Source organism: Drosophila bipectinata, chromosome 3L (genome assembly GCF_030179905.1).
Source record: "Drosophila bipectinata strain 14024-0381.07 chromosome 3L, DbipHiC1v2, whole genome shotgun sequence".
Taxonomy (NCBI): Eukaryota; Metazoa; Arthropoda; class Insecta; order Diptera; family Drosophilidae; genus Drosophila; species Drosophila bipectinata.
Genome location: NC_091738.1, coordinates 10696313 through 10721066, shown reverse-complemented (window position 1 = coordinate 10721066; position 24754 = coordinate 10696313). Strand labels below are relative to the sequence as shown.

At 44.0% G+C, this 24754-nt stretch overlaps 1 protein-coding gene across 4 annotated transcripts in view; it reads right to left on the bottom strand.

Moving 5' to 3' along the window:
• The window catches only part of trio (trio Rho guanine nucleotide exchange factor), a 38227-nt gene that overhangs the window by 4266 nt on the left and 9207 nt on the right, over nucleotides 1-24754 (bottom strand). For 2 of the 4 annotated variants that reach the window (XM_017248513.3, XM_070279294.1), the window contains exons 5-10: nucleotides 22848-24737; nucleotides 22588-22791; nucleotides 6979-7273; nucleotides 6850-6907; nucleotides 1953-2046; nucleotides 1636-1884 (exon numbers count right to left, since the gene is read on the bottom strand). In XM_017248513.3, the coding sequence (XP_017104002.2) occupies nucleotides 1636-1884; nucleotides 1953-2046; nucleotides 6850-6907; nucleotides 6979-7273; nucleotides 22588-22791; nucleotides 22848-24737 (2790 nt within the window). Of the gene's footprint in view, nucleotides 1-1635; nucleotides 1885-1952; nucleotides 2047-5131; nucleotides 5674-6849; nucleotides 6908-6978; nucleotides 7274-16906; nucleotides 17628-22587; nucleotides 22792-22847; nucleotides 24738-24754 lie in introns of those variants that run through there. The other 2 variants (XM_017248514.3, XM_017248515.3) reach the window with 2 other exon arrangements.

The following is a 24754-nucleotide window of genomic DNA, read 5'->3' as shown; positions in this document are numbered from 1 at the left end:
ATGACGTACACCCCTCTAAGTGGTGTGACATTTAATTAGCCTGTTCAGTATAGGAGGTGGGGCTGGAAGTCAGAACGGAAGGAAGGCAGGCAGTCGACCTGCAATGGCTGATGTCACACAAACGAAGAAATATACACATATAGAGCGTATGGCACAATGGGCGCGAAATTCGACAAGGAAAACTATTAAAAATTAATGACAATGCAAATAGGCGAGCTAAACAAAGGTGAGACACAGAAGGAACAAGGCCAAGACCCCAATGCCAACTGTGCCAAAAAGTTAAGGCTAGAGACAGTAAACCAAACTGGGTCGCTATTCGGTGTATTTACAATTTTGTAAACAGGAAAGAATACAATTATATGTTGACGCATCAAGGCAGGCAGACGATATTAGACTAATAAGCCATCATCACAGCGATTGGAATAGAGAGCCCCGAGAAGACCAGACCAGAACAGACCGGACCAGAGACCAGACAGCATTCAATTTATTGACGGACAAAGTGGCTATAGATGGCGACATTCTGGCGACGGACGCCACCACGCACGTCGGGATAGATTCGGATTCGGATTCGAATGGGGGGCAACTGAAAATTAGGGAGCTCTCAAAACAGAACGAAAAGAATCATTAATCAAAACGAAGAACACCCATCAGACTTTAGAATATGCGACTAAAAAGCATGGACTGTCAAAGACTTTAAAACAAAATAACTTTTTCAATTAAATGGCTTGTATTATGGCATTCATAAAAATAGGATTTATGTTCTTTTTATTACAATTTAAGAAAATAAACAAGTCATATTCGTTTTATGGGCAACCTTGATTTCTTCCTCAAGACCATTTCATTAGTGTTTCTATTTTAGTTTTTCACTTTCTTCGATTAATTCGGTTTCTCGGGAGAAAAGTATGGGAATTTGAATGAAAATGGGGAGTAATTTAAGGCCACATTCCCAGGAGCATGAATCAACCTCCTAGACTCATATCCTTTTCCCTGTAATTTGCTCTCAAAAGTACCAGTCGAGTGGAAGTCCCACACACACTCACATCCGCCCAAAGACTACGGCTAATTTGACTGTCGAAATTTATGCGTTGTATTTGCGAATGTGGCGAGTATCTGAGTATCTCTACTCTCAGTATCTTAGTATCTCGTATCTCACCTCCCCGCCCTGCCTGTGCTCTTTATAGAGTCTCTTGCTCCGTGTGTAAACAAAATAAAGTGGCGCATTTATGCCAAAGGTGGCTGGCCCAAAAAAGAGGAGGAGGCCCAAACCCCTAGAATCTCCCTGCCGGGGCGGGGTGCGTATGTGCGCCTTCTGGTCTCTAATTGAGCAGAGACCGTGCCTGGATTGCCGATGACGTTGAATGGAATCGACGTGGCCCGGGTAACTCACAATAAACCGCTTTGATTTGTGTGGGAAACACATATTAGAGGAGCTGCGTGCTAAACAAACAAACGTGGCCCAAAACGTATGAGTGGCAGATGCGGCAAAAATATATATCCTTTAGAAATAATCATTAAATAAATATTGAAAGAGTCTCTTTAAAACTGCTTGACTTTAAAGCTTAAGATCTGCCTTTGGCCGCCTAATTAAATCCCTCGGGAAATCTGGTAGGATCTGTAGAGGATTTCACAACTCACCAAATTGGCTGAGCTCTCCTTGGCATCCTTGTTAAATGCGGGCGGTCCGTTGGCAATCAGGTGCGGCTCCTGGATGGGCTTCATGGGCGGCGGCAGCTCCAGTCCGGCCTCCTCGTCCGGCTCATAGTCCCCGGCCGGCTGGGTGCTGGCGGTGCTGCTGGGGAATTGCGACGATGGGACCACTGTGGCGGGACTGCCACCTGGCTGCGGCTGCTGTTCGGCCAGCTCTTCGGCGTGCTTTGGGGTTGGCTGAGGAATAAATATATTAAATGTTATAAATAAACGCTCGTAAATGCGAGTGGCGGCGAGTGACTTACTCTTATGTTCTTCTCGGAGGGCTTCTTCACGAGCGGCTTGTTGCTTGGCTTGCTGCTCTCGCCCTTGCGGTTCATCAGCGGCAGCCAGTTGCGACTGGAAAGTAGGAAGGAAACAAGGACATTCGACAGTTAGTGACAGGTTGGATACTTTCTCGAAGAGTGTGGTGTGTCGTTACAGGAACTTGCGAATGTTTGTTGTGGTGTGTACAAGTTCATCCATATCTCTATTGAGATCGCTCTCTCGACATGACGTGCCGAAAACAAACAATATCGTATATATGTGTGTCTACGTATAAATAAATAATAAAACAAATGCTAAAAAGTAGAGAGGAATGCTTGACGGCTGTCCAGCTGTGTGGCCAACATCAGACTGTCGCCAGCAGCGGCGGGAAAACTTGGCCAACCGCCCGCTGTTCGGCTGTCGCCGCTGGCACAGTGGGTCCAAATTATAATTTCCCCCCCAAAACCACTAACTAACGAACGAGACGAGTCTCCTTAAAAGTCGGTCGCCATTAGTCACTGCAATTGGTTTTATGATTCTACGATTTTAAAGGCAAATATCCGCTTATTTCATTTTTATGCTCTTAACTTTTTACCGCATTCGTCGTAAAAAGTATACGCATATACATATATTTCTTCCGGTGCTCCTTTTTGATTAATTTCCAGCCAGAGTCGCGGAGCAAAGTTTATGGGTCAAGTTTCGACTTTTTGTGATGCGCTCGTGAATGGAAAGTCATTAATCAGAGGTTCCTTTGCCAGTTACAGTGAACTCTGGCCGCAGCAGATGGCTCATTTAGGCGTAAAATATATATATATTTCCCAGGACTCTCTGGCAATGCAGTCGGCAGAGACCGCAAAAACCACAGCAGATGAAAGCCGCACCCGCATGTCCCCCATTGTCCAGTTAAAACATTCTATGTAAAATATTAATTAAGCTTAATTAATGAGCAAACTAGTCGCTTAAAACAGACGATTTTAGCAAAATCGATTTCAATTAAACAAAAAACAGAGAAAGAGTGGAGTCGCGCCAGTCCAATGGCATGTAACATAATTCAAAGTAAAAATAAACATTGACACAGACGACAAAGGGAGGGCAGGGCGGTTCGCCAGGATGCCACTGAACACCGAACAAGGATGAGCCTCGCTGTTCAGTTCCCGGAATTGTATTTAATTTATTATGAGACTGATGTAATTTTTTAGCCAAATAGCCAAAGTGTCTCACTCAGCTGGACTTGTTGTTGCACTTAGTATGTCTGTGTGTGTCTGTGTATTAATGGAGGACGCCGCAAAGTATGCAACAAGGCTGCTTGATTTTGCAATTTCCGTATCCTGCTAATTACACAAACTATATATCCTTTTGGAATTAAAATACCTTTCTATAAACATTTTTGTGGCAGTGCCTTTATGGGTTATATGGTAAATACAAACACCGTTGCAGGACAAGTCCATTTAGTTCATTGGACTTGGCAGCACGCGCTACTAAGCAGCTCTCCTCCACCTCTGACTGCCCTGCCCTACCCGATGTCCTGGCATATCCTGGACAAACACACGCGCATATTGACACAGTGCTTGAGACAAAGAGCCCTGACCAGAGTGACAGCTAGAAACAGGCACGAGGGAACGTCCCTGGGAACGGGGTGAGGTGATATGGAAGTAGTGGTCGGCGACTCTACACAATAATCTATATTCATGTTGAGTGGGAATAAGGCGATGACGACGCCGAAGAAGAGCATTAGAGCCAGGAGCAGATGTGGGAGAAGAGGCCATCACTGCCATCACTTAATGCTCACTCGAGTGAGCCAGCAGCAAACAAAGTGCCCAATTAGTGTGCAAATATTGAAAGTGTTGTTGTGTAATTTGTGTCCCGCTCCCAATGGAACAAAAAAGAAAATTCCATAATATATCCATACATACATACAGGCTTTCCAAATAGTGCCCAAGAGAGCAGTGGCATTGCTTCGCCCTATCGATAAGATTCGTAGAAATGCGAATAATCTAGAAAGCTTCACCCAAATGTGTAATGCCCACAACGCTCCAATGGCAAAACAAATCAAAAATCAATCAACTCTTCGACTCTCTTTCTTTTGTTTTTTAATTTTTATTAAAGCCTACAGGGCGTATGATTAATACGCATGGCTTGTTATCGGTTAGCGATGCGCTTATTGTTCTTGTCGTAGGAAATCGTAGGAAACTATGACGAACTCTGACTAAGAAGGACAAGGCAGTCGATTTATAATGCTAATAATAAACTTTAATCGATTGTGTGGCTTTGTGTAGCAACTGGTTATTAGACGATTGCACAATTAGTGTAAATGGTGGCGGGAAAAAGTAGAAACCGGTTACCAGGCCAGGGGGTATTCCCTATTTGTTTCGAATATTAAAACTCTGGTGAGAAAAAATCTGGTGAGAGATGTTTGCAAACAGAAAGATCTGTTGTTGCATACAAAAGCATGTATTTATTTTTCTTTACAAAAAAAATATATGGGGAAACACCCAAATACAAAAATCGAGAGTCAAAGATAACACTTTGGGGGAAATCCAACACCCAAGATAAACCTCATCAGAGAGAAAAAAACACCAAAAGCCAGTCTGGGTCTGGACTTAATGAAGCTCAATTTGGACTTTTGCACAAACAAACAGATTCTCTATCTTACATGGAATAGAAACGTGCCAGACCGGCAATTGCAGCTGCATAAAGGGGCGATAACTATCCGGAGTAAATGGATATGTTGACGGAGTATTCGATTCCGCACTGGGCCAAATCTCCGGCTGGCTTAGTCACTGGTTGCTTGTTGATTGTGGAAAGCAAACAGACCTCAACACAATCAGGGCGAGGAAGGAACCAAACCTTCCAGTACACTACAAGGGGCTTGTACCTTCATAAATTGTACAAATGTTATAAATACAGTTTTTCTAAAAATAGTATTACTAGTTTGAAGCTGAAACCGCAAGACCCTCTAAAAAAAACAATTGGACAATTGAGAAAATGATGAGCCACATGAAAAAAACATAAGCCACATGATACCCAAGAGCTTGTTATTGCAATTGAGCCGAATAGTGACTAATTGAAAGTGAGGCTAACTTATGGAAATGTTTTGGGTGCTCAGGTTTGTTTTCAAGGGAAAAACACAGGGGCTGGGTGAGAGCTTTATGATGATGGCTTTGTTTTGAAGTCTAACCTGAACGGCAATGGAAACAGAAAGGAGCGTCGATTCTGCTTTTTCTGGTCCTGCTCGGCTATGCTTTCACAGCAAACACACTTAAATCCCGACTGCCTTCCGCCCAAAGACTGCTGGTGCTGCAAGGCGATGGATCCATTTCCGTTTCCGTGAGTTAGCGACTGCGACTTGAGCAGTTTGGGCATCGACTTGGATCGGACATGAGCTGGTGCTGAATTGCGCTTCATTTGATTTGAGTGACATTGCGAATTAGAATTGGAAGTCACATTGTTGTTATCGCACAGTTCGCCAGCATTACCGCAGAAACTGGCTGAAGCAGGTAATGCGGCATTTTCGAAATGAAAACCGTTTTCGGTCAACTTATCGGACCGGCAGTCACTGCTGCTATGATTGTTGTTATTGCACATGGCGAAACATAAGCGTTCTGCGGAGGTGAACACTTCTGGCACTGGCACTGGCACTGGGGCGTTAATTGATTAGCGGGTCTAAGGCACACCGCAACCGGGTAGAGGACGTACTTCCAGTACTGCGTCTAATCGTAAACTGAGCGACCAGCAAACTGCCACCGGCGAGACAAGGTTCTGTTCAGCTGCTCCCCGTTGGGGGCTTTCGGTTTCTGGAGAAAAAGTGCCTCAAACATACGAACCCGCCTACAAAAACAAACTTGACAAGGGAGCGACGCATGGGGAATGGTCAGGGCACTGAGAAAAAAGGTTTATATCTAATATATAAAGAGTCAAGCTATAAATAGTTTTATCTTTAATAAATAATCATACTTTCTTAGTCATTTTTAAAGGCTGATTCGATTTCTATATTTCTTTATTTTATTTATATTTTATATCTAAATATTCAAGTGTAGGGGAACTTGCTTCAGAGAGCTCACAACAAAGGGAGAAATAATAACAACACTCCAACTGGTATCAGCTGAGCGGCTTCTTTAGGTTAAATATTTGTTTTCGAGCTTTTATTCTCTCAGTTAAGTGTAAATGGGTTTATATCTTTATAGCTTGGGCCAGACCACCACGACACACGACTAATAGCCCAGCAAAAAAAATATTAGTACACCTGTTCTGTAGACTTTGCAGTTAATTAGATAATGGATTAAAATTGGATTGGCAGGAATATTTTTAAACTCAACCAGAGCTCAAAGTTGCCATCCAACACGATTCACGTGCGTGGTTCCGCTCCAGCACAATCCCTAATTTCGCCAGCACCCCTTCCACATTTCGGTAATAAGCCATACGCCGGTGACGCATGACAAATGGATAAGCGCCAAGCAATCGGTAGTGCCCACCCGGACAAAAGTATGATGAATTGCCCCGGATCCCCGGATCAGGGGAGCTCTCTTATACACGCTGCGGCACAGAAGCCGCATATGAGACAGTTGGGCGATGGGACGGAGATGGGACCGGCAATGGGCAATGGCGGTTATCTGGTAGTCCGGAGAAGTACGCACGAGTGACGAATGTTGGCTACGAGAGCTGATAAATATTATGAAACGATTTATGAATTTGTTTTTGTCACCCCAGCCGAGATAACATCTAGTTCATGTTTTCTTGGGCTGTCCACAAAAAAAAAACAAACAAAACTATTCATATTATGCTTTAAAGACAAAGAAAGTATCACACAAAGTTCTAAACCCTTTAACAAATATTCAGTCAGTCAGATTCCATATAGTTATACTACACTTTAAAAATAATATATTTAGAATTACTCACCCGCTGAATCCACGACGTTTTGTGGACGAGGATAGAGCATCCGTCTTGCTGCGGTTTCCTATCAAAATAAAAAAAATAAATAAATTATAAATCATCGCAAAATTAAAAAAATAATTTTAAATGACTTACCCTGTTCCTGCATGTCGGATTTCTGTGAGCCTGCTGCTCCGGCTGCACCCGTTCCGGATCCGGAACCGTGTTTGTGTGAGCCCGGCGGCGGTTTGAGCACTGAGACGGGCACTAGGCCCTCCTGAACGGCGGCGTCGTCGTTCTGGGGATTCAGGCGCACCAGGCAGAAGTCCGGCTCGCCGGCGGTGGGCGGCTCGATAATCTCCACCTGCTGGCCCTTGCTCACGCTCAGCTCATTGCTGCCAGGACTGGCGATGTAGTCCGCCACCACCCAGGTGGCCTCCTGGTTGCCCAGCTGGAAGAAAAGAAGAGAGGCAAGGTTAACACTTTAATGGATAAGGCCTTATAAGGATTGATTTTAATCATAAATTAAATTTCTAAATAAAAGGTTTCTTGGCTTAAAATGCCGTTAAACAATTATTTAAGAAATTATAACCCTTTATGATTTTTAATAAGTGAAATAATCCGCCAAAGGGTTAAGCCACGCGGCTGGAGGTCGAGGCCTAGCCACCTTATTGATTGACCGTCAGAACAAAGGCCGAGGCCCCTCACAGCCTCAAGGATCATCGGCAAAGCGAACGAACTAATTAGAAAGCCATTCGGGCTTAGAACACGTCCATTGTGCCACGGAAGCACACAAGGAGGCTGCCCAGAGGAGGCATGCTTCCGTTGGATGTGATTGGCGGCAAGCCAGGACCCGAACAACCCGTCTAATCAAGCAGCCCGGCCTCCCCCACCATCCGTGATTGGTGTGTGTGGTGTGCATTAATAATTCACAAGTTTATTAATTTACAGGCGGCTTGGTGGGTGTTGGTGTGTGGGCTGCCTCTGTCAGCTCTTTAAATCCCAACGAGCAACCTCAAGCCTCAAGCCCCCGGGGAGGCAGAGTGTCAACCAGATGATGGTTGTTGCATGGCGAAATTGTGGTTAATCGTCAATCGATGCCACAGGATCTCTCCCAGCAGTGTGAGAAATAACTCAACATTAAATTACATAATTAAACGAGTAAGACTTGCCATCAGTTTATTAAATAAATAAGTTTTTCTGACACTTTAACGCTGTATTTAATATTATGTCAGTTATTCAATTAGTCTGTCACACTTTATGCTTTGAACTAAAAATTATATCCAAAGAGGACACATTTCGCATTCAACCACATCAGCCATTTAAAGATAATTGGCAAACAGACACTGGAAATTCAATGAATATTTGCAAATGATTTAATAATAAAGACAAATATGCAGATTTGTTGGCTGTCGGAAAATGAAATCCCTTAAATATTTGATAATTGGGATAATAATCCTAAACTGATTATTAATTATTTAGCCATCAAGGTTAGTGTTTACTATTAAAGGTTTAATTCCAGTTTGGTTTTTTCTGTGCACGATTGAGGCTGAAATATTTTAGCACCATATGAAATTCCCAACCGCCGTGGGATGATATTTATTTCACATATAATATTTATGTGGGACACGCCATAAACTGGCTGAGGGAGCAGGCCGCATGGAAACACCTACCAGGTGGGCTGAGCGAATGGAAATGGGACTGGGACTTGGAGCGAGGAATGGGGCATGGGCCAAATGGCAAAATGATGTCGCCAAGGCAAACCGTGAGGAGGATGGTGGGGGTATAGAAAAAGGAGGCGGGGCTGGCGCTCATAAGCGCAATTAAATCAACTTCATCAGCGGACAGGAGCAAGAGCAGCGGCAGAGAGCTTAGTTTATTATGCTCGCCTGGCTGCCTTTAGCCACTGCACTGGTGTGTGGGTTAGTGGGGGAGAACTCTGTTAATTTTATGCACAGAGAAAAAAAAGGACTTAAAAGTCAATTAAGAAAGAGGAAAATAATTATTAAAACTAACAAAAGCAAGGACATGATTAAAACTTTAACAAGCAAGATTTTTTTTCAAAACATCCTTGATTTTTTTTCAAGTACCCTGGCACATACACAGAGGGAGCCGGTTTCCTTTTAGGACTCCCAGCCATGGTGCTGTTAATTAAGCAGCACTGACACGGAAACGTGCCGTGCTTCAGTATGCGAGTATTAGTATGCGAATTTGTGTCCCAGTGTGTGTGTGTGTGTGTAGAGCCTTAGGAGCTTGCGAGTGTGCGGGTGTGTGGGTGCACGTTTCCGCTTGTAATGCAATTAGTTGAAAAGTTTTCGAGGCAAAGTTCTGACAAAGTTTTTCGACAACAATTCTCTCTCGAAAAAGACAGCCCGGCCGAAGATCCTTGTAGAGGGCGTGTCAGCCGCCGCCCTCCAGCCTGATGTCAACTTATTTTTTATTTCCTTTTTTTCCTGTTTGGCTATTAAATTGCCACTCAGCCTCAAAGAAAATTGATTGGCGAAAATAAGGCAACAAATCGGGAGGAAGTACAGGAATTTTTTTCAAAAAACTTTTTCCCATAATTGCTCGAGAGCTGCAACCGGTGGCGTATACGTAATGCGAGATTGCGTATACGCAGTGTAGGCATCATCATTATCATCATTTAGCGAGCAGAAAATTGCAGTAGTCACGCACACACATACCAAGCTGCCATCAGGCGGAATTTTCCTGCACATTTCCCTCAGTCCATGATTTCCTTGCCTGGTGAACCTGATGATTTGCAAAGTGGTAGGTGAAAAGTGAAAACTAGGAGCCAGAGCAGCTGCCAGGAGTCACGGCAATCAACTGAGAGCTCTTTAAGGTTGCCCTCCACTTTAAACCGCTTGGGAGCAGCTCTGCCAGCTCTAATTCCCAATTTTCACCGAAAATTAACTTGGCTCTCTCGTTTTATTGTGGCTACAAATTAAGTTCATGTTCTTTCGGCTTTTGTTCATCTTTGTTTCGCCCTCTGACCGAGTCTTTCATTAAAATAATGAAAGGATATTCCAGTCCCAGACCCAGACCCGGAGAGGTCCATCAAAAGGAAAATGAAAATCGCACGGGTTTTTCCAGCTGCAAAATGCAATCAACGTTGCCTTGTTGGGTTTCGTCTTCGTCGTCGTCCTGGTCCTCGTTCTCAACGTCCTCATCGTTGCTGCCGTCGTCTACATTTTTGCATAAAATAATTAACGTGGCTTACAGTTTCTTTTCCCCCATTTGCATATTTGAAGAGAGAGAGTGGGACTTTTTGCGTTTCACTAACATCTAAAATTTAAAATTCCTTCTCTCAAGTTTTAAAGTTATCGGGCCAATTGCGAGGCCATAAACTGGACCCACAAAACAGTCGCCATTCAATGGCAAATCAAACCTCACGCTTCGGATCTATTTTGCATAGTCAATTGAAAACTTTGCCAGCCGAAAACTCCGGAGTCCGGACGGATTTGCATAGCTGAGTGGGGGAAGAAGTAAAGGGAATACGAAGCCTAGGATGCAACCGAAATTGAGGAAAAGTTTGCAGATTAAAGTCTTGGGAGATGTGCTCCAAGGACCCAAGAACGACGCCACCCGTTGACAAGCCGGTCCTTGCAGTTGACACTCACTTTCCCAGAGAACCAACATAAAAAGTTTTTCTTGGAGTTTCCCTGCTCTCGCCCCTGATTACATGCTGATAACAATAATAGCTCAGAAACAGGCTCGAATTTACAAAGTGAATGGCAAGGCCTCAGCCGGAAAATGTGTGCCTTTCGCTTCTACTTTCTACTCTCTTATTTTGTTTTTTATTTGTCCTCTTTTTTTTCTGGCAAATTGTAAAGCGATTTGGCAAAATGTTTACGTTATTATTGATGGGTTCTCTTCTCTTACTGGCTACGAAAGGCCGGATTACAGAGGACGCATGTATGTAAGCTCATGTCTTGCCGGTTGGCAGTTGCCGTTTGCCGTTTCGAGGAGGGGCATCGTAAAAACGCAATTGCTGCGACGACCCAAAAAGCCATCAATTGTTAAGTCATTAAAAAATATGTTTAGGGATGAGAGGGGGCTAAAGACATAAAAGCAAGCGTCAGGGGGTTGTCAAGTGAAATTACAAACATCATTTAACTGATTGGAAAAATGGGCGAACAAGCTGTTTCCTACACTTGGGGAAAAGATGATCCTTAAACAGATACCATAGGCAGGAATCTTCTTTATTTTCTCCAAGTGGAACACATTTTTAAAGCATTAATCAAAAAAAAAATCTTTAAGATACTTATGGAGAGAGCGAGAAAATCTAATCTCGGGCGGAGCCGATGTTAATATACCCTTGCAGCTACGTGGTAGAAGATGTTGTTAAATAATATCGGGTGGGATATATACTGCAAATAACGGATATATTTAACTGGCCAAATAATTTATACAAATTATTTAATTTTATATTTCATTTATGACAAATTTTGAAATATAATTACAAGCTTATATCTTTAAATTATGGGGTTTACGATTATGGCAGCTATAAGATTTCCGATTCTTCAGTTGTATGGCAGGTATAGGATATAGTTAACAGATGCACACTTGCAGACTTATGACCAAAATTAGAATACCCTCTGCAAGGGTATAAAAAGGCAATTCCTATCCGATAAATTTGATTCGAGTGAGATATTGAGAAGAAAATGCGAAATTTTAGACAGATTTTGTATGCCAGTTGTTTCTTAGCCGGAATTTGTTCGCCTAAATGCCCTCATGGGCGCCATAAATCACACAGATATGCCAACGCACACACACAGGCAGGCAAACAGGAATATAAATAATACAGAATGTGAGCGAACTGGAGAAGAATGAACCAAACATATACATATTCTCTTTTTTTGTGTAAATAATTGTGTGTGTACTTATAGATAGCCGCATACTGGCGTACGGTCGGCTGGGAGCTCGGAGGTATATAAAACATAAACGTCTATTATTCAATTAACTCGCACAGTGGGTCCACTGGCAGGTGCAGCGGGTGGGTGGTCTGGCAGGATCCCAGGTCCTGACATCAATTACGTTGTGGCAAACGGCAAGCATCCAGTCAACAAGACGGCAAACAACAGGAACAGGAATCACCCGGAAGGAGGAGCAGCCACCGCCCAGGAGTAGGTGGAGCAGTAGCTATCGTTTTGTGGTCTGGTAATTGTACGACAACATGTTAACACCAGGAGCGACCATATTCCCAGCCGCAGCCCACCATCCACTCATCGATAGGCCCATTGTCTGATGTGCCCACCCCTCCATCTATATCTGTGTCTATTCATGTGTTGGTGTGTATCTATGAGTGGAGGTGTGGAGTGGAGGGAGTGTAAGTGCTGAATGAAAGTCATTTACAGCGCAAATCGAATAATATTCTAAATCAATTACGTGCAACTACGACATAACCGATAACGGAATTATGCAGAGAGAAAAATATAGTTTAAGTAGGTTTTAAAAATATGATAATTAATTAGAACAATCCTGTCCAGGACACATTTATCCTGAAGCCTTAAGTGCTTTAATTTTACTTCCAACTCTTAATTTCTCTTTGTGCCTCATAATTTCTTGAACTATGACTTCCCTTCCTCTTCAGAAACTGCCAACAAGGACGAATGGCAAGTTAATGGCCGATGATAACAGCAATTAATGAACTTAGCCAGGAACTGCAGGGTTACTCTGAGAATATCTCAACCTTAAGCCATCAACCTGTAGTCCTGAAGTCCTTGTGGGGGACAGCAGAGCAGGACAAACAATTTGGTGCGAACAGCAGGCCGAGAAAAACCAACAACGAAATAGCCGGAAGCCTCGGGCTCAGAGTCAAGTCTCAGCCTTGACCAGCCCGAATCCTGTTTGGTTTTAAAAGAGTTGGCCCCATGTCAAGTGGCCCCCCTTTCATCGTCTCCTTCACATCTCCCTTAAAACCGGAGAGCAATCAATGGGGGGGAGGAAAGTTTTCAGGGGGAAGTAGGGGCCTGCGTGCAAGTCATCCTGGAAACAAGAGCCCAGGACATCGGCAATTTGTGGCCGGCAGAGTCTCGTTCATGTCCATCGGATTGGATTGCCAGTGGGGATTGTGTATGACAGATGGGGACACCCCCTTTAGGTCCCCTTTTCCATGGGGAGCAATTGTGCGAGACAGCCTCTTCTGGTTAAAAACAAAAAAATGTCCATCGATGGGCGTGTCACAGCATTCGCCATTGATTTTATGGCCAAAAATAAGAGGCGTTGAGCCAGAAGTTAAGAGGAGCGACGGAATAACGAAAAATTCTCCCTAAGGCCACGAATTTTGATGGTCATTTCAGTGCCATGTGCCAAGTGCAGGAAACATTATCAGAATTATGGCCTAAAACAAGAAAAGCGAAAATAAACATGAGATTGTTACCAAAAACCACAATATATTTGTTTGAATTATTTACTATCGACCCCGAAGGACAACGCTATATCTGAGCCAATATTCATCCGATTCCTCGGCGAAGTACCTTAATCGATTTGTAGATCTATTCTCCACAAATCTGCATCAAAATATGGAAACACTATTTTTTTGAGAACTTTTTCAAAATTTTCTGGAGGGTCCCCGACGAAATTGGGGAAAATGCATGGATGGTCCATTTCTTCCACTGTGAAGGCCATGTCTCTGCCAATAATCATCCGATTCTTTAGCGAAGTACCTTAATCGATTCGAAGATCTATTCTCTATTAATCTGCATTAAAAAATGAGATCATAATTTTTTTTCAAAATTTTCTGGAGGGTTCCCTACAAAATTGGGGAAAATGCATGGATGGCCCATTTCATCCACTGTGAAGGCCATATCTCTTCCAATAATCATCCGATTCTTTAGCGAAGTACCTTTATCTTTTTGTAGATCTTTTCTCTATTAATCTGCATTAAAAACTGAAAACATAATTTTTTTGAGATTTTTTTTCAAAATTTTCTGGAGGGTACCCTACGAAATTGGGGAAAATGAATGGAAGGCCCATTTCCTCCACTGTGAAGGCCATATCTCTTCCAATAATCATCCGATTCTTTAGCGAAGTACCTTAATCTGCATCAAAATATAGGAACATCATTTTTTTGAGAATTTTTTCAAAATTTTCCGGAGGGTCCCCTTTAAAATTTGGGAAAATGCATGGAAGGCCCATTTCCTCCACTGTGAAGGCCATATCTCTGCCAATATTCATCCGATTCTTTAGCGAAGTACCTTAATCGATTTGTAGATATATTTTCCATGAATCTGCATCAAAATATGGGAACACTATTTTTTTGAGAATTTTTTCAAAATTTTCTGGAGGGTTCCCTTCAAAATCGGGGAAAATGAATTGAAGGCCCATTTCCTCCACTGTGAAGGCCATATCTCTGCCAATATTCATCCGATTCTTTAGCGAAGTACCTTAATCGATTTGTAGATCTATTCTCCATAAATCTGCATCAAAATATAGGAACATAATTTTTTTGAGAATTTTTTCAAAATTTTCTGGAGGGTCCCCTTCAAATCTGGGGAAAATGCATGGAAAGACCATTTGGTCTTTCAAAAAATATGGTCTTTCATAAGAACAAAATATTTGTTTTTAGTTATTTGTGCAAGAGGGTTTCTTTTCTGAAACTTTCAACAAGTCTAAATCTTTTCTTAAAGCGCTTTCTGTCCTAGAATTTTAAAGGTTCTCTTTCGGGAAATGTGACCCTCTTGTTAAGAGTCGTGTATCTTATGGCTCTGCAAGGAACATCTCGAGTTTTGCTGTCATAGCATACTTCTTGTGGAAATTTAGTTACAAATTTGTTTGACCTTCTGCCTTCTGCAGCTTCTCAATGTTTTCTCGACTTTTTTGTGCCATTCTGGTTGTTGTTACCATCGCAATTTGCATATCAGTGTTGCCATTGAGGAAACAACGACAAGAGTCCACAAAGCTTCCGGGCTTTGCCTGTTTACCGTGTTCTCGAGCACTTGAAGAGCGAAAGTAGTTGCTATCCGAAGGTAACTTTGTCCTCTAGTTTTAGGATGCGCCCCAGCAGAACGATGGGATTTATTAAAATTGTTCAACATTTTCAGCATTTTGTTTGGTGGGATGTTTTATATTTTGAGCTACAGGACTTTTCCATGGTCTGCTCAATGCTGTTCCTTCTTTCACTACTTTCACTGCTGCAAGATACCAACAAAAAAATAAAAAAAAAAGGAAAAGTCTTTCAGAAATAGTTTCCATTGTTAGAGTGCCAGCATTTCTGCAGGCTCTTGAAGAAGGAAAACCCAACGTTGTAAGCCGAATGCTACTGACAGTTGCATCTGCAGCAACAAAATCATGAGACACATTTTCGTGCACCCGCAAATTTCTTTTTCAACGCGTCACACCAGAACCCTGCTGCTCGGCTTGTGCGATTTATTTTGCTTGTGCGCTGAAAAGTATGCTAGCATGAAATGCATAAAGCATACGCCCCGTGGAATGCACTTGGCAACTTTCAATGGCGACCATAGTTGCAGATGCCTCACAAAACTTTATATGCCCCATACAAATTTGCTTGGGAAATATTCAACGAGAGTGCCACATAAATAATTTCTGTGGCACCAAATTAAAATCTTGCACACAGAGATTCCAAAAATGTGACAAACCTATTTCAAGATTTTTGTATTGTATAAAGTATATAGAAAATAAGAGATTTTCTCAGTGTCGAAAATATTCCCATATTCAGAAATAAACTCAATGCCCAAGGCAACAAAAAAACTTAAATGTAGCGGAAATTTATGAAAGGCCGGCAGCATCAGCATAAAGCAAATTGAGTAGAAAGGGCAATGCGATTATGAGGAGACGAGGAAGCTGTCTACTAGCCCGAGACATCACTCAAAACACCGAAGCATCTGACAAAAGGAAGTCAGTTGTGGACTCCAGGAGTTCAGGACCGGGCCGGGGCAAGGTCAACCCAAGACACAATGCAGCAAGAAGATACCAGAGGAAGAATAAAACGAGGGGACCCAGCCATGATGATGACGATGATATGGTTTACACGGCCTGATGAAGTGATAAATACATTATGTGATATGTGCAAAGGCTGGCAACTAGTTTGGGGGGCCAAAGGGCTGGGGGAAGGAAGGACAGGACAGTAATTGAAGCAGTGACAATGGTGAGTAGCGAGCAAATAAATTAGCGCGCCACACTGCGTATGATTAATGGGCTTATTAAACGGCGTCGCTGCTGTCTGCGTGGGTCAACAACCAGTTTACAGGCAACGCAGGCACTTCCACAACTAATCAAAATAAATGGCACAGTACTACAAAAAAAATATGTATGTATAGACAAAGACCCGCAGAGAAGGAGCAACGAAGTGGCAAACTTGGCAGAGAGTCCTGCTGACTAAATTTAGACAAGAGTCTCATAGAAAGTTATGGCCACCATTAGCATAACTATCATCCTCGAGTCACATCAAAGTAATAATTTTCCCTAATAGAAATACCAAGCTATAGTTGGGAGTCCAAGCATAAAATCGGTTGACATTTAATTCCTAAAAATTGTCAATCACATAAAACATTTAAATGACAAACATAAGACTTTATGGTCAGAGCTATTTTATCCTTAGAGAAACATTAATCGCAGGTCAGGTCATGCCGCACTTATCGAACCACATTCAATGGCCCCTCCAACTGTCGCATGATTTGTGGTGGCAAAATCTGTGGTGGCAGCCAAGCCAAGGATATACGAGCCACAAGGATATCCATGCCGCTAGCTAGTTGGTGGCCAATGGAGTGACCTTTGCACTTTAGGCCGTTAGGGAGGGGGTGGTTGGAAAAGTTTTCCCACATCTAAATAAAAGATAAGCTGGCCAAGTTCCCGATAAGGTCAAGGCAATCGGGGCCGTGCTTAGCATTAATATTTGATGACCAGCCGTCAATCGAAGCGGGGCATCAATCGGAAACCCTTATCACGAGATGGCCGCAATCAGAATTGGCAAAGTAGTTGTCAAGTCGGCGAATCTCTGGGGTCTTTAGGAAAAGAGCAAATCAATATTTGTTCATTGTGCTTCCTGGCCAATTACCTGGCTATGTAAATAATATGGCTATTTGGGTATTAATTTCTATCACAAACAATGGCTCGAGTATACCTTGATGCCGCTGTTGCTGGGCTGCCGAAAGAAGCGAAAGGAGCTGGGCGTATCGATGGTGTGCTGACGGGCCAGTCCTCCGTGCCCGGTGACGCTGGACTGCCGGAACCAGGGGAGCGATATTTTGCGGCGACTCTTGCGCTGAACGGGTGCGGGAATGGCGGCGGGACTGGCCGAGGGATCCGGAAATGTGAACGGCGACTCCTCCGGCTGGCTGAAGCCATTCTTGCTGGGAGTACCGGCTGTTCCAGCCGTGGCCGGCGGTGGGGATGTGGAGTCGTCCTCCTGCAGGGTGCACAGTGGCGTGTTCAGAGCCGACTCCGCCAAGGAGGGCGACGGCGACGGATCACTCACGGCGATGGGGGCACTCGCCGGCAGCGGAGTATTCGGCAAGGAGACATATCCCTTCGCCATGCCCGAGTCATCCCCGCCACTGCACTTGAGCCGCTCCAGCGAACTCTTTTTTCCGCCTCCGCCGCCGACACCATCTGCGGAGTCTACGCTGTTCATCCGCTCGTTGAGAAACTTCTTAACACTCTTCATGATTTCTTCTTGTTCCCCTTATATCTCCGATCCAATCACTTTCATTTTTTTTCGTCACAATCACAGTCTTGGGGGGATGTATTCGGGGGATGTGACGAAGTGACTGAAAGTCCTTTTATTTTTAAAACAAATTCGGGGCTTTGTTCGCTGGCAGCCGCAAATCGATAAAGTTCTCCGACTCCTAGACCGAAATGTTTTATTTTTATTTTTCACCATACACACAGAGTATACACTGTGAGTGAGTGTGTGTGTGAAAGAGCCTGATTGGATTTTACATCCTGTAGGATACATTCACACACACACAGGCACACTGTGTATCTATAAGGATTTCACTTATGGCGGTGACAGTTTTGCTGCGGTTTCGGTTTTCACTGTCTTTGACTTTCAATTAGTGCCACACGGCGTATGATCAATTTAAGTTCACGTCCTGCCTGCCTGCATTTTGCATTTTAATTAATGACTCTGTTGACACGGACCCGACCCGGCCAAATGCCGGAGGACTGAGTACGGCTTTTAATTATGGCTTTAATTTGATTGAATATTTCAGCATCAAAGGAGTAGTCTGGCACGGGTTTAAGTTGAATTTCTATTATTTTATACTTTGTTAATTGTATTTATTTTTATTTCTTTATATGAGCTTTTTTCGAGAACCCTTTTTATTGTAAATTACATTATTAACGCCTTTGTTGACAAGTTAAGGAAAACAAATTAACATTTTCCATTAATTCATTTCCCTCTGCATTGATTGATATATTTTTTTGTAAATTCCAATTAAATTAATGAATATTTCTATAATTAATTGCCACTGAAATGGAATTTCTTACGGAGGGGTAATAAAAAAAAACAGCCTTGCCCTTGCCCTCTGAGCATCATTTCCCACCCACACACTTTTCTTTTTTATAATAGTTCCCCTTTAATTTCGTTTCTTGTTTTGATTTTAGCATCTAGCTATGGGCTCGAATATATATATTTTATTTATTTTATTTGCAAAGATAAAAAGATGATGGCAGCGCCGCCAAACGGGCGCACAATTTATCTTGAATTTTCTTAGCCGCACGTTTGTTTACCCCCCGAACTATGCCAGAATATACGATATTTTGCCTATTTCTATGCACATAGGTTTGTTATTTTTACACATTTCTGTTTGTTGTTGCCCAACGGACGTTAGTTGCCAGGCATTTAGCGCGTGTTTCCCAAAAACACAAAACAAAAACTCACAAAACTCGGCAAAAGGCCCCAAAAAATTCGGAAGATGCGGCAGGTGCGCTATAGCGACTGCCACTTTGGCCCGATCCGATCCGATTCTAACAATTATGATTGTGATTCGGCCAGATTTTCTAGCAAATAATAGTTCTGAGGAAAATAAATAAAAGAAATATATGAGCATATGGAAGACCCTATTTCATTTTTCTACTTAAATGCTTTTCTTTAAATTCGTATTAATTTTTAGTTTAGTTTTGGATTAAAAACCCCCCTAGTTAGGGTATCTAAAGACAGCTTGTTTTCATACCAATCTGACCGTGAAAATTTACATATGTTCGGGGAAATTCGCAGCGTCCGTTTATGTAAGTTTGAGAACGGCAGCTGTTTGCTAAGTGGCGAGACCATCACTTTCAACCAAAATAATGTTTTCTGGGCTGGGTTTTCTCTGTTTTCGATTCAGCCTCCTTTTGTGGCTCAACCGCTGCGAAGGGCATTAAAAACTTTGCTACTTTTTGTGGCAAGATGTGTGGCAAGGGCGGGAAGGTACTTACAGCCTCCCATTCGGCCCACCATCCACTGTTAGGACTCGTTGACATTTTGTGGCGTTGACAAAATGCCAGAAATATTTGCCTTTTTCTCAGCTTCCCTTCGCTTTCTTTCGTGCTAATACTTTCATTTCATTCATTCGCTCAAAAAGCCAACCTAATTCAATTTTTGCAAATGAATGCACACCAACTGAGGGTTGGCTGGGTGGGTGTGTGTTGTTAGAGCAACGCTCAGATTACAAACTGAATTAAACGAATCCCTTGGATTGAATCCAAGCCTCAAATCAGCTTGCAAACTTTCCTTGGAAAAAAAGAGTCGAGAGAGAAACAAACTAAACATCTGCAGTTTGGAAATTGTTTTTCAGTTCAGTCCTTTGTTGGGCTTTGTTGGGTTAACTAAGCGGTTTCCAGCGGCCACAGTAGTTAGTTAGATGGCCTTGTTTGTGTTGTCCGTCCGTATGTTGTTTTAATTGCTTCCGACTGCAAATTGGATTAGATTAGACCAAAACTGCCCTTTGGCTAGGGGTCGGTCAAGAGGTTACCATTATGGAAATGGAAAATGGTGGGTCGGTCGGACGGTGACAACTGATGGATATATGGGAACGGATCCAAGGCTGGACATTGCACTCTACAGTCTACCACGCTGGCAATCCCACCAACTGGCACTCAAATTAAATTGCAATGAATCGAGTCGATAATTATAATGACCGAAACATGTCGTGTCTACATCAGAAGCGAAAGCTAAAATGAAAACATTGGAGAAAACCCGCTGTGGCAATAGACAACACAGAGTAGCAGTAGCAGCAGCTCTCTGAACAGAAAACCGCAACCCTATCGCGTTGAAATAAATATTAAAATGCAATAGATAAGCGTTAAATTAATGGCCCCAACGATTCGGTTCAGCGCGTGTCCGGGCAACTGGCCAAGACAAGAACAAAGCCACTGGAACACAACCGAGATACCCTTCTGGGTATCTGAAATTCTATCTGGCGAAGAGCTCTGGGAATTGGGAGAAAAAAAATACAAAACAAAAATTACTCCAGACATCTAGATTGGATGTCTCTCAAAAATGTATTCCTTTTTTTATAAGAAAATTAGTTATTATTTGGAGTTCTTAGAAAAAGCCTTTAAATGGCTTTATTCTGAGACCTCCTACTAACTGATATCCCCCCTAATTTCAAATATTCTAACGATGATAGCCCACACCCTCGCCTGCTGAAGTCACGTTGCGATCGCTTTGCAGTTGACAGCAGCACTCGAGGGCTTTTGGGGGGCAGGTTGCAGAAGGCATGTGGCATGGTTGGGAGGGTAACTGCTACTCAAGTGACTAAAGGCGTGAAAAAGGTCAAAGGCAGCAGTGGGTGGTGGGGTGGAATTCCACCAGCGGCTGCTGCAGACATTTTCATCCTCAGCTCATTTTTGTTTTCCATTTTGCGAAAAAAAATGCTAAAAAGGGTTCTCGTTTTATATGTTTTCCCTGTGCTCTGGTAGTTTTGGCAACAAAACAGCTTTTTATCATATTTATTTGCATTACTCGGATTGTTTGTTTAATGTTTTGTACTCCCCGCCTGCTTTTAGTTATTTATATAAGCCAGATCTTTGTTTACAACACTGAGGGACAGTTTAGGGCCTTAAAAAGAGCCTTTTATTTATGTAATCTTTATATTTTTTTTAATTCAACAGTGAGTACTATTGTTTGAAATGTTGAACAGCTGACCGATTTTGATTATTTTCTTGGTATATTTATCTTTGTAGAGCAGCACTATCTCAGCACTTGTTATCACACCGATTAAATGCGATTTTCTATTCACTTCACACCAATGATTTCTGTATTTTCCTCGTACACAATCCTCGTATGATGTGTTTGTGTTGAATCCGTATCTTTTAATTTGCAGGTGTTTTTGCTCGCAAAGGAAACTAGAAAGTCAGAGGAAATTATGGATGCAGTTGGAGTGCAGAGGAGACTACTGCGGATTCGGATGCTAGTTCTGCGTTTTTTGGCCGGGCGGCGCGCATCTGCAGCCAGCAGGCAGCAGGCGATGGATGAAAAACCCGGAGAGGTGGCGAACAACCGACTGACTACCCGGCGGAGAACGAACGAACCTCTTGGCTGAAACTCTGCGGAGCAACTGGAGCAGCAGCTGCCCCACACGAGTCGCCGCCGAATCGCCGAACGGCTCCGCATCCGAAATCCACGAACCTACGCACCGAAAACATTCGCACAACAACAAATTCCTTAACCCACCGACACCTGGGGGGACGCCAATTGGCAAAAGAAATGGGGGAAAGCTTTCGAGAGAGAAAGCTTTCTATTCGCCTCTCCGATTGTTATTGTTGGGTTGTTAGAGGCGCGTATTCTACGAAATAATATTCCAACCAAAACAACAGTATTTGAAATTAATTTAAAAAAAAAAATAGATCATATACTCATATTTTGAATCATAATTGACTCAAAAAATAATATGCCTCATAAAGAGAACTATCCCAATAAGATGTATCATAATGGGATATCAGGAATCATCATCAAGTTACAGCGGTTAGCTAAAAATAGTGGTTAGTCTCCTGGCGGACATAAAACCACCAAAGTAACGCGAAACCCTTAACCTCAGCCACCTCCTCCATAAGACAAACGGTTATGTTGGTCGTTAAAACCGCTCGAAATCTGGGCTTCATGTTTTTTAGTTTCGGGGGCCACAAACAAAATCTGGCCGGGAATGTCGAAAATGTTGCCCTGATGACAGTCGTCGTGGAATGCGAGGTCCAGGACCAGAACCAGACAGTGCCAACTATAAAGAAGTGTCACATAAAATTTACATTAAGCAAATGTAACGAAACAGCGCTAAAAGCAGTCATATATAATCCAGCACACACTCGACCTAGAGCCGGGATATGAGCCGGAGAGTATGAAAACGGATGCGGATGCGAAGGATACAGCCTGCTTGTATGCCGGGTGATGCCGGGGAATGCCAGCCGACGACAGCCAGCAGCGGGTCTCGAAGATTGCCAGCTACGCACTCGGGACTCGGCACGCAGCAGCGAGGAAAATCTCATTAAGCCCTGCTATGAATTTTAAACATGTTGCAGGACTCTGGGCCAGAGCCGAAGGAAGCCGAGTCCTAGGCTAGCCGCTTGGCAAAACTAGTTCAGATGGCCAATGGCAGAGAGTGGAGGAACTGGTGGTGGGGGAAGGTGGCTGCAAGTAGATTCCATGTGAGGTAGGACCAAACCAGAAGCTTTTCCTTCAGAAGCTTACAAAGCTTACACAGAAATAGGGGGAAAAGTTTCACAAACAGAATAGGGGGGATAATCTTTAAAGGCTTTTAAAACATTATATTTAAATATATAACAGATATTTTAGTAATTATTAATAAAGTATATCTGAAAACTCACCTTATTATCACTATCTGTGGTGTTGCCCGATCCAAAACTGGCCAGGGAGCAGCGATCATGATCGTTTTCAGTCAGCTGCTCATCCAAATCTCGGGAGGATCGCTGCGAGGAGCCAGAGTGCTTGGCTGGCGACTTGGGCAGAGTCAGGGAAGTGCCCGAGAAGCAGGTCTCCTGCATCACTTCGCGCAACTTCTTCACCCAGATCTAAAAAGGAAACTCTGTCAGTTCTAGACCCACAAACTCCAGTCCAGAGTACTCACCTGCTTGGTTTCCAGGCTAGTGGCCTTGAGAACAATCCTGCAATCGGAGAGCATGGGCGAGCGACCTGTCCAAACGGCAAACTTAGTCTCATCGCCCTCGATGTGCTCGGTGATGCCCATGTCGGTGGTCATCAGCTTGCTCTTGAACTGGTACTTGACCACACTGGACTCCTTGACCTCCTTGGCGAAGAGCAGATACAACTCGAAGAGGAAGACACGCCGCTCCCGGCCCTTGCGAATGATCTGTTTGGTGTCCCAGGCCTGGAAGGCGTCCTGGAGGACAACCTCGCCCAGCTTGTCCACCGACACATCACAGTTCTCCAACAGCGACAGGTGCATGGCATCGTTGGCCTTCTTGGGGACATTGAGCATCACTTCGAGGCCTTCCTTGATTTCGCCATGGCTCTCCTCGCAGCAGGAGAGCAGATCCTTAAGTAACAGCTGGTATTTGGTGATCCTCTGCACGGGCTTGATCAGATACGCGGGCAGAGGGTGCTCCACCTCCAGGCGGCGCTGCAGCTCCTCAAAGTAGCTGCCGGCGTGCTGGACGAGCAGGTTATTCGATGTGGTCTTGTTCTTGCAGTAGTGCACGTACATGTCGAACTTTGAGGCCCAGGTTACGAAGCAATGGCCCACATCCTCGGGCATTGTTTCGTACTTTTCTAGTTCCTTCAGGAAAATCTTCTGATGGAAATGATGGATTTCCCGAATATTACCAAAGATCACATCTTCCTGGCCAACGAGAGCGGGTGGAACATTTCGTCCGCCCCGGAACTCCTCCAGGAAACACTTGATGCACGTGGCCAGATCGTTCACGTAAGCCCTCTCCGTCTGCATTAACTCCGCCATGATGAACTCTTTCCTCCTAGCCGACTTTCGCTTCTCCTCGTTGATCTCCTTGTTCTCCTTGTTGCTGCTGTTCAGCTTGGCCTCCAGCGTCGGGTCCGAGTGCCTATCTATGCTGCTGACGCCCGAGGAGGAACTAATGGAGATGTTGGCGTCCGAGCCCAAAAGTAACTGCTGCTGGGACATGCCCAGGGACTTTTCCAGCTGTTCGCAGTAGCTGTCCATTCGGTTGCTGAAGTCCTTGTACCGCTGGTCCACCGATGCCACCCACTGCTTGATATCACTGGCATGGGCATGGCCCTTCTCGACCAAGCTATCGGCCAGTTGGATGAGGAGCTTCACCCGTTCCCTCGTCTCCTTGGCAGTGCTGCGGAACTCGTTGTGCTCCTTGAGCAGGCCCTCAGTCTCCTCCTTGCTGATTCCCACCAAATTCGACCGGGAGGAGAGGTACGCCTCTCCGGTGTTGTGGATCCATTCGATAGCATTTTTGGCACTCCTCTCGAAGAGAACGAACTGCTGGCACTGGTCCAGGGACTTCTTGCGCAGCGTCCAGTAGTCGAGGACCTGGTTCTCCTGGGTGAGTAGTTTGTCCAGCTTGCTCTTCACATGCGCCTCGCAATTGCCCTTGTACTGGTAGCACTGCTGGGATCGGTTGGCGTACTTCAGGAAGGTTTCCGCAGTGCGCCGAGCCAAGGTGCAGGCCTTCAGGAAGGCCTCCTTTTGTTCCTGGTGTTTCGAGATTAGCTGGATGAGCATGGCCTTGTCGCTGCCACCACCACCGCCGCACCAGTCGTCCTCGCGCTTGTACTCCCGCTCCAAGCTGTCCAGCACCGAGCAGACCTGCTCGGCGGTCTTGTAGAAGTTTATCGAGGCGGTCACCAGTTTGTGGCGCTCCTCCGCATAGGTCACTAGCTGCTGCCACTTCTTGGTAACGTCGTCGCTGATTTCCCGAATGGATTGCGGGTCGTAGTGACTGGCGTTGATCAGAGCATCGGCCCGGTACTTCACCTGCACCGCCGACGTGTGCGTCTTCTCAATGGCAATCTGGAATGGACAAGGGA